General features: G+C 43.9%; 1 protein-coding gene across 1 annotated transcript; it reads left to right on the top strand.

The window, feature by feature from the left end:
- Positions 1-8,246: 8,246 nt before the first annotated feature.
- Positions 8,247-9,224, top strand: LOC115475045 (olfactory receptor 1G1-like). The gene has a single exon (XM_030210782.1). It carries the CDS (start codon positions 8,247-8,249, stop codon positions 9,222-9,224), a length of 978 nt encoding a protein of 325 aa, XP_030066642.1.
- Positions 9,225-10,900: the final 1,676 nt, after the last annotated feature.

Below are 10,900 nucleotides of genomic sequence, written 5' to 3'. Positions count from 1 at the left end.
CCAATCTTACTTAATAGCATACATATCAGGTTATCACTTTCAAGACCATTTCTACATTTTACCTATAATTAATCAAGGAGAAGAGAGCTGACTAGTCCTGACCTCTTCACCTATCAGCTTATACATTGAACCAGCCAGAACTATGGCTAAGTCAAACCACATGTTGATCTCCTCAACTGCAGTCTTAAACAGCAGACAAAGGATCATTTTAAAAGTAACACAGAGTTGAACAAACATCCTACATAGAAATTATAGAGAATAAAACATATTCTAAAATACACAGAATCAGTATTCCTTATAAGCAAGAACTTCTAAATTCTAATCTATTTATATCTAGGATTATTTAGAATCTAACTATTTCCTTCTAAGCATTGTTCTATTTAATCCTAAACAAACTGCCTGCTTACAAAACTATTCAGTATGCCTAATAATGTACAGATGTTAAACTACCTTTCATCATTCACCAGGGTGAAAGAAATTCCTGTCTCTGACCTTTCTAACCCAGCCCGGCAAACGCTAGAGTTCAATATAATCTGAACCATCTGGCATACCTTCACTTGCTAGCAGAACTGAGAATTTAAACTTCAAGCTTTTAATATCATTTCTTATGTATATAATTTCTCAGAGTTAACACTTTCTTTGCCTATGGCTGCCTCAAAAGTGGGAGATGGAACCCAAGATACATTTGAAGGACAAACAGAAGACTTACAACACCTAGAGGGGAAGCTACTGCTGCCACTAGGTCAGAGGTTTTCAACCCAGTCCTTGGGGCACACCCAGCCAGTCAGGGCTTTCAGGATATCCCCATTAAATTCAATAGGGATATCCTGAAAACCCCTGCATTAGGTCCTTCTCCCTATTACCACAAACCTTCTTACTGTTCCAAAAGCTTTCAGAGGCTTCTCCACTATTCCCTTAGTTCTGTCCCTCTCTAGAAACCTCTAGTGCCAGGACATGTGATTTCCTGACAGGTGCAAGAAACAGCAAGTTCACAGAAAGGCCACAGAAGAACTGTCTCCAAGTTGTCAATCTGCCGAGTGCAGGGGTGTAGCTACCATTCAGCGAGCCTGGCAAAATGCCCAGGGCCTTTCAATGGTAGGGACTGCCCGAAGCTGCATGCACTCAATTCCCTATCCCCTCCTCAGTGCCTGGGTTTGGCATTGCTCCCCCTCCGCCTGGCCTCTACACACTGCAGTGAGGATCGCTGCAGAGACAGCCTGAAAGCTGCTGCAGTGGCTGGCGGGGTCTTTCCTCTGCTGCATCCCGCCTCTTGGATGCAACTTCCTGTGGGCGGGACATACCAGAGGAAAGGCCCCGCCAGCCAGTGCAGCAGCTTTCAGGATGTCTCTGCAAAGATTCTTGCTGTATCATGTGGAAGCCTGATTGGGATGGGGGGGGGGGGAGCAATGCTGGACCCAGGCAAAGAGTGGAGAGATACTGAACTGGCAGGGAGGAGGCAAAGGGAGAGATGTGATAGACTGGAGCAAAGGGAGGAGGACAGATTCTGGATTGGGGGGAGGACAGATAGAAGAGTTAGAGAGAGACTGGACCAGAGGAGAGAGGGGGACAGATGATGGACCAACAGAGGGAGGGAGGGAGGGGTCAGGGCTTTAGGTGTAGGAGGAAGGGAAGCTGGGCAGGTGGGGGGACAGGGACACAGAAGAGATGGTGGCCGTGGAGGGAACAGAGACAGGGGCAGGGACACAGAGGGGCAAAACTAGATACAAAGAGAGGGAAAGGGACATAGAGGAGAGATGCTAAACATGGGGGGAAAGATAGGGATAGGGATACAGAGGACAGACACTGGACAGGACAGATAGGGACACACAGATAAGATGAATGTTGGACGTAGAGAGAGAGAGAAGAAACTTCAAACATCAGGAGACTGGAGAGAGTTAAGAAAAAAACACAGAAATGCAGAAGAGAGACACCAGGACCAAAGTAAGGCTCAGATGACAAAGTTAGAGAAAAGGTACTTTTTTTCTGAATTTATAAATTGTAATATGTCAGCTTTAGGAAATGTGCATCGTCATGCCCCCCCTCCCAGGTCCCCACTACTTTGGGAGTGATAGATTGATAGGGGAGCCCATCTCAATTTTTCCACCCAGAGTCAATTCAGTCCTAGCTACACCACTGGCTGAGTGACAGGAGCTTAGATAAAATCGCTGTTGCAAAATCAGACAGCCTCTTCCTATTGGCTTGCAGGACTACAGAATTCAAGACAGCATAAATGACTGTAATTCTCATGATGTTATATGTGTCTTTATATAATAGTTTCAAAATAGGTGCATACTTGGCCCTTCTGCCTTGGTATCCTGTAACAAAATTACCCTCTAACCCTCTCAATCTATAACAGGTCGCATAAAGTTAGTCACCAATATTGCAGGTAAGTTATAGAATACTAGCACTTATGCACATACGTCTAGAAGTTTCTCTTCTATTTACTAGGTGCACACAAGGCCACTTTGGCCAATGGGCAAAAGAGGCAACTGCCCATGCCTCTGTATAAAGGGGGCCCAGGAGCCAAGTTGTCCATTGGTAAAAGCGTCCCTGCATGTCCCTAAAGTTTTATTTAAAAAAGGAAGAAAGAGGCATAGTTGGGACCATTGGATCACAAGGCCAGGGCTGATCACCTCAACTTCTTCTACTGCCATGCCTCCAAGCGCGCATCAAGGCCCCAACTAATCTTTCCTCTCTGCTGGCTCTAGGCCTATAGCTGCAATCAATATTGTAACAGCTGTGAGCATCGTAGAGCAGTTGAGCCTATGAGCTCATCAAAGCCCTGCTGATCCTGCCTCCTCTGACATGTTCTTGATGTCTAAGGAGCATGTCAGAGGGGGTGAGACAAGCAGGGCCTTCATGATCACATGGGCACAAAGGCTGTATGGCACATCTCACTTCTGGTGTGTTGATTGCTACTGTGGGCCTGGAGACAGAAGAGGGGGAGGATTGGCTGAGGCCCTGGTGTGGGCCAAGAGGAATGGCAGTAGCAGGCCATGGCACAGCAAAAAGGAGAAAAGAAGTTTTCAGGGGAAATGCATGACTTTTGGGGGGAGGGGAGATGTTGTACTTGGGGGTGGGGAGAGAGAAAGGAGGCGATGTTGGAAGGATGGGCGAGAGGGGAGGAAAAAGAAATATGGCAGTGCTAGACAATAGGGGTGGGTGGGAGGATAGAGGATGTGATGATAGACAAGTGGGAGGGAGGGAAAAAAGAGAATAGGGGTAATGCTCGAGGTGGTGTGGGTTGGGGAAAAAGGCACTGATGGACCAGAGACGAGGGGGTGATGCGGGAAACTTCCACCCCAATTTCAGCCATCAGATCGAGACCACAATATACCAGTGGCCAATCTAATGGCTTTCTGCTCTGGATAGTTTTGCTCATCCCTGGCTCCCTATCACCCAATCTGATCTCTCTGCTCACCACATAGCCTCTGTCCCCTATAAACAGCAGAAGGACCACTTAATTAGTCTTCATTTGCTGCCACAGGACCAGCAAGAGATTGCACCTCATTAAGTGCTTCTCCTGCTGCTGATGGGAGGGGGAAGAAGGCTACACTGTCAGTAGAAGAATCAGATCAGGGTGATAGAGAGGTTAAGAGATGGGAAAGGGATCCTATGGGATAATGGGGAGACAGAATTGTGGGGAGAGGGATTGGCCGAGGTAATAGGGAGGCTGAGCTATGGAACTGGCTAGCTCAGCATCCACAGGGAGCTCCTGTGAGAAGTGTTGAAAGAGTGGAAGAGTCTTTAAGGTGAAGGTTTGAGAAAGGAAAAGGCCTCTAGAAAGAAGTGCATGTAAAGAGGGTAAGTGCTAAGGGAGAGAGTGCGAGAAGGAGGAAAGTGAAGGGAGGGTGGAGAGATGGTGTAAAGGATCTAGAGGGCCTAGGAAGGGGTTAAGAGGTAGTATAAAGGGACAGGTCTGTGGGAGGAAATAGAGAATATAGAAATGGAGTGGAGAAAAGTTGAAAGAAGAGGAATAGGAAGATGGAAAGAGGTTGGGATGGGAGTTGTGTGACAAGGAAGGTGCTGGGGCTGGTGATGGAATGAAGGTTAGAGAAAGGTAGGCAACTCTTTTTGAGGTGGTAAATAGAGAATAGAAACTGGTGACTAGTGAATATAGGGAAAATAGGAGGCTGGGAAAAGAATGGAAAGATAGAGTGTGAGGTAGGGACAATGGAAGAGCTGGGGGTAGATGAGAGTGGGATATGGAAAGCTGGTAGGTAAGAGGTGAAAAGAGGGAGCCTGAAGAGTGAAAGAATGAGGGATAAAACCTGAGTGTAGAAGCAGAGAAGATAAAAATGGAGGAAAAAGATGAAAGAGAAAATCAATGTTAGATGTAGAGAAGGAAGGAGAAAAGAGTAGAGGTGAGAGAAGAAATGGAAAGGAGTTCCTGAGAAAAAAAATTAGGAGAAGACTGACATGAGGAAGAATGCAACAGTGACTGAAACCAACGTGGTTAGAAAAATATAGGGCCGTTTACTAAGCCACACTATAGGTGCACTAGCATTTTTAGCGTGCACTAAAATTTAGTGTGTGCTAACGCTAGAGACATCCAAATGGGTGACTCTAGCATTAGCGTGGACTAAAAATGCTAGCACACCTTAGTAAATAGGACCCATAATGTCCCCCCCAAAAAGGCACAAAGGACTCTCAAGTGTGGAACAAGTACACTTTTATTCATGACCTGACACAGGATGTGTTGGTGTAAGCGCCTGCCTCAGGGGTCAATTTTAAAATATGAACAAAAATAACATTACACTACATAATTGAAAAAAATAAACACTGAAATAAAATGAATGTGCTGTTAACAAAAAAAAAACCAAAAAACTGTACTATGACCCAAAACAGCTAATATTAAGTGAAAAGTGATTTCCCATTCAAAAATAGTACATTACACAAAAAGTGTTGTGATCCTCATATATATGATGTACATCATATGTATGATGTAAATTTCATCACATTTGAAATTTACATCACACATTAATCAATTCACATTCATTATTTATCACATCATTTTTGTTAGTGTTTTGTATATATGAGTATCACAACAATCCAGGAAGCTTCCAATCCACTTTGGCATTAGACAGCCACCTCATTCTGTATCCAATAATGTCTAAGTGCTTTTCTCAGCCACAGTATTCAGTATATTGCTTTCCCTCAGGATGTGCTTCAGAAAAAGCAAACTATGACCAAATTCTATGGGAGGGTTCATTTTCTTTTATCTCTTGGGACAACTGACTGCACACATATAGCTATTGAATCACCTTGAATATGTAGGTGATCTACAATTTAAGCCAAAAGTCGCCAGTTTTGGAGTGGAAAATCATGGGGGAGCTCTGGCCAGCATAGCTCATTTCCTGCGTGTCGGTGGGACGGCTGTCAGCCCAATCGCGCTGTCCCTGCTCGTGTGGCCTGTCCCTCTGCTCGAGAGATCCCTCGGGAAATCCGTCGGCGTTTGGCCGTCGATCACCTGCTCCTCACCGGGCCTGAGCCTGTTCTGGCCGGGGGCACCGTAGTTTGCTGTCTGTCTGCTGCGGCTGCCTCTCCCCCATTCTTCATCCTTCCCATCGGGGAGCCTGCTGCCTTTGCTGTCCTGGCCCAGGTGATCTGGCCGTTGTGTTGGAGTTGTTCCCCTGCTGACACCGCCGGCTCTTCTTCTTCTGCCGTTCTGATGGAGGAGCAATGGCGGAGACCCTTGGCTTGGAGGACCCCGACGATTGGAGCTGCGGAGGAGGTCCGTTTGAACCACCATCTTGGATCCTGCACCTTTAACTCTGGTGATCGTTGGCGCATGCTGCTGCTGTTTCCTCAGTGCCTCATCTGTGCTATCTGGGCACTGCTGCAGTTCCCGTTTGAGGATCGCCTTGCCGGACCTGTTCGAGCACTCTGTTTTGCCTGGATCTTCATCATTCCTCTTGGCTCACCTGGATTTCTGCTGTCCATCTTAGTCTCTCTTACATTTCCCTTTCCCTTCTTACCCTGTTCTTTCGCTCTTCCTAATGTGATGTAACTGTAACTGATTTCACTGTGCACTGTATTGTATTTATTTAATAGTTCATTGTAAGCCGCTTTGAGGCTGCAAAACTGCAGCAAAAGGCGGGGTATAAATGACCTAAAATAGATAAATAAATAACTGATATTTTCTCAAGCTTCCCAGGCTCCTGTCATGATGCCAATGTTTTATCCCAGTCAGGAATACATATGAAATCTGAGAGTATCCAGACCACTAGGGATGGCTTCTCAGTACTTCCCAAACATATAAAACACCTTATCATTGCTCTTTTCACTGAAGGATCTCAACTGACACTGGTAACACATAACCAAACACTAGGGAACCGTAGCAACACTGATAGGATGGAGAGCTTCTATACAGTTCATCCAAAGATGTGTGACATTGTATATGATATGCTGCATTCTACACAATTTAGCTGTCACCTATAGGCAGTTTCCTCCTGACACTGCACAAATTGCACTCATATGTGGTGCTAGACTAAAAAGCCATCTATACCTGTCAGAACTGTAATTTCTGCTACTTACATATGTAGGGATTGATATTTAGCAGGCCCACCGCCGATATTCAGTGGCATTTAACTGGACAGTTCTGCTGAATATTGGTTCTAACCAGTCAATCCAAGTGGTCAGTAAAGGGTGGTCTGAAGGTGGAGTAATGGATGAGCCAGCACTTATGGGGGCACAGGCCTTATTCAGTTCCAGTGCTCACTTATCTAAGTGGCCAGATAGGACCACATAAAAGGCTATCCTATCTTTGGTTGCTAGCTATGAAGGTGCCAGCCTTTGCATAGCTTCCAGGTTGCCACCAATACCACCAGTACCAACACCACCTCAGCTCCGAATGCTAAATCCGTCTCCTTCTTCCGATCCCCCAAGTTTCATTTCCCTCATCAATCCCCCTGCCAGTTCATCTGCAGCCATTCCAACCTCCCTAGTTACAATCCCCAACATCCATTTCCTTTTCCGCTCCCACTCATCCAATCCTCCTATTCTTATCCCACTGATGGTTCTGATCCTCGAGATCCCCCTTCTCAGATACCTCTCTCCATCTAAGCCCATGTCCCCCTTCCATCATCTCCCAGACCCCTAGGCACCCCTAGAACTTATCTGGAGGTGATCCCTGGTGTTTGGAAGGATGCAGCTGGAATGGTCACCTTTCTGATCCTTCATCAATAGCTCCAGGTTTCAAATTGGAGGTGATGACTCCTAATGTTAGTGTTGCAGTGGTACTGCTAGGGGGTCCTCCTTCTATATAACAGCAAAATTGTGCCACCAGTTTGAAACCCGGAACTGACAAGGCAGTAATGGAGAGGGGTGGGGGAGGAAGATCTGGGCTTGGATATAGAGGGGAGGACCTTAGAATTGAAGGGATCAAAACTGGAGATGGAATCAAAATGCAGAATCCAGCACTGAATCAGGGGAGGGGGATCAGAAGGGAGGAGGGACTGGATGGTTGGGATAGGAGCAAAGAATGGGATTGAAATGGGAGGGGGTACACCAAATTTAGGTTGATTAGATGGTGAGATTGGATTGGGTGAAGGTTGGAATTGGGGTGAGAGGAAATGCAAGGGAGGGGGAAGTTGGATTGAAACCATCTCATCCGGGTCCCAGCCAATTTTCAGACAGAACCCATATAAGTGCAGATGGCCAGCATATGTCCATCATAATCAGATATTCAAAGCTGGTGCCCAGACCACTGAAAATCCAGGTCTAATTTAGCCATCAACAGTCTGTGCTTTAAACACCTGCGACTATTATATGTTGAATATTGAACAGGTAATTTTCACTACCATCTTTTCTTTTTCTGTACATATTCTTTAAGAGGTGGAAACACACATATTGTACAATGGCTTCATGTTCAGTAATCCCTTTGTAAAATACATGGTACATGTTAGGGAACAGGACTTAGACATCTTTCCAGACGTACTTGACTTAAACAAATTTGGGCTTCTTGTGATTTAAAATAAATCCGTACTGTTGAAAATGCAAAATTATGCACATTAAGGCAAACTCATATTTAGAAATGCCTCTTCATAATACAGATAAAGTTACATGTGTAGTGATTTTGTTTTCTATACAGGAAGGTTATAATAGCTAAATGCAGGATAATCTTTCCGGGTGCTGGCAACATTTTGGACTTCCTACATAGGTGTCATGTGATAACGCTAAGCCTTTAGATACATTTATTTTAATTTTCTGTTTTGTCCTTTTTTTTTATTCCACAGCTAATCAGAATGGGTGAAATGGAAAAGAAGAATTATACCAAGATTACCGACTTCATTATTCTGGGATTCTTTGAGCTTCCTGAGATGCAGTCCCTCCTTTTTCTACTGTTTTTGATTATTTATCTGATGTGCTTGACAGGGAATCTTCTTATTGTAGTCACAGTTAGCTCTGATTCCCATCTGCATAGCCCCATGTTCTTCTTTCTCAGCAACTTGTCCTTTCTAGAAATCTGTTCCATGACTGTCACAATGCCTAAATTGTTAGCAGTGCTCATAGCACAGAATAAGACCATCTCTTTCATGCAGTGTATGATGCAGATGTACCTGTTTCTGGCCTGCACGGCTGCTGAGTTCTACCTTCTCACCGCCATGGCCTATGATCGCTATGTTGCCATCTGCAATCCCTTGCATTACGTTATGATTGTGAACAGGAAGGTCTGCATAATTCTAGTCATTGTTTCCTGGATGATTGGATTTCTAGAACCAGTTCCTCATGTTACTTTAATGTCACAATTATCTTTCTGTAGCTCCAATGAAATTAACCATTTCTTCTGTGACATCACAGCATTGATGACTCTGTCTTGTTCAGGGACCTCTGTCATTGAAACCATAACTTATATTGAAGGTGGAATTTTAGGTTTTATCCCACTCATACTAACAATTACATCATATGTGTACATTATTTCTGCCATCTTGAAAATCTGTTCTGCTCAGGGTAGACAAAAGGCCTTTTCTACCTGTTCCTCTCACCTCACAGTCGTTCTATTATTTTATGGGACCTCTTTTGGTGTGTACTTGATACCCAAGCCTGCTTATTCCATGGATCTTAACAAACTGCTTACTGTACTGTATATATCTGCAATTCCACTTCTCAACCCCTTGATTTATAGTCTGAGAAATAAAGAGCTGAAAAGAACTTTATGGAAAGCAACCAGGAAAACTATAAAATGCTGCACACGGCATTTGTCTGCAGCATTTCAACAGTAAGTCAAGTGGTAAGCTCATAAAAGGGTGCCTATATGAGATGTCACAAAAGATGCTTATTGTATATTTGATGAAAGCAACATCGGAGCCCATGTGCCTTTATAAAATAGGCTCCTATTACGATTTCCCAGTAATGTACAAATTCTCTTGCACAAATTTACTCCTGCTTCAAAGAACAAATATTTATGTACTCCGAGGTTGTATAAACATATGAAAATTTAGAAAAAGAAGATGTATTTACCTAGAGGAGGGGAAGCTACATCCGAGGGGCAAGAACAGTGAGGCACCAGGCAAGGCCCTATTAAAAAAAAAAAAAAAGAACAACAAGAATTCATCAGCCAATAATAGCCTGAATAGAAACCAGAGCAAGATAGCAAAGGTCCTTTGGTACCTCTAAAGCTGCTGTGGCATAGCCATGGGTGGGTCCAGATGGACATGGCCCCAACCAGTTTCAGTTCAGGCACATTCAGCAGCAGTTCATATCTTCAGTGTAGCTAGTGAAGATCCCCAAGCTGTCAGCTAAAGAGTCCTCTCTGGAGCCTCCCTGAGCTGTCTTAACCCCAGGGCAGGTGGCGGCATGCTAAGAGCTGCTGACGCTGAGAGCCCCCCTTACCCCGCGCATGCTCAGTTCATAGAAATGTGCTTTGGTTTATTGAGGTCTATTTAAATAAATAAATAAATAAATAAATAAAGGAAGTACTTCACAAAAGTGAAGAACTTGCCCATAGTGACCAATCAGATTTCTTGTTTCATTTTCCTAGAGAAAAGATGAAACTGGAGTTGTCACTACGAGCAATTTTCTTTTCTCCTGTTTTTATAAATAGGCACCATCTTAGACTCATCATTCATTTTTACTCATTTTATAAGAATAACATACCCCTGTCAAGAGGTGAGACAGTATGTGTGAGAGTGAACTATAACTGATCATGCCAACTGTCTCTTGCCAGATGCAGTGACCTGTATTTGTTATGTATGTTGTCTAGTTAGTTAATTGTTTAGCAATAAAATGTCCATTTCAAAATCTTTGCTGCTCAGAGCTTGGGGGTATTCAGTTAAAATTTGTTTGACTTGGAGGGTACTGGGCTTGAAGAAGTTGGGAAACACTGCTCTAGTAGTAAATCCATATGAATCACTTAGATCTCTTTTCCCTCTACCAAAATAGAATAGAAATGTCAGAAAATGACCTTTTTTTCAAAAAGTAAAAAAACAAAACAGAGCTAAATTAATTTAAACAATATGCACATTTATAAACATGTAACACAGAAATGTTACCCCTACCCTTATACTTGCTTCAAAAATACAGTAAATCTCCTGTTCTGCGGCCCTTGTGTGCAATTCCTGTATTTATTCATTTGTTGGATTCTTTATCTATATATTAAATAAAGCCTTATGCAGGCTTATTTTCGAAAGAGAAGGACGCCCATCTTTCGACACAAATCGTAAGATGGGCGTCCTTCTCACAAGGTCGCCTAAATCAGCATAATCGAAAGCCGATTTTGGGCGTCCCCAACTGCTTTTGGTTGCGGGAACGACCAAAGTTCCCGGGGGCGTGTCAGAGGCGTAGCAAAGGCGGCACTTGGGCGTGCCTAACACATGGGTGTCCTCGACCCATAATGGAATAAAAAGGGTGTCCCTGACGAGCATTTGGACGACTTTACCTGGTCCAGTATTTTTTACGA

The sequence above is a fragment of the Microcaecilia unicolor genome, chromosome 7 (assembly GCF_901765095.1).
Source record: "Microcaecilia unicolor chromosome 7, aMicUni1.1, whole genome shotgun sequence".
In the NCBI taxonomy this organism is placed as follows: Eukaryota; Metazoa; Chordata; class Amphibia; order Gymnophiona; family Siphonopidae; genus Microcaecilia; species Microcaecilia unicolor.
This window is presented reverse-complemented; position numbering and strand designations above follow the sequence as displayed.

What these genes read in the sequence shown, in the direction of transcription:
- LOC115475045 (XM_030210782.1), top strand. Translation starts at nt 8,247, where the DNA reads ATGGGTGAAATGGAAAAGAAGAATTATACCAAGATTACCGACTTCATT.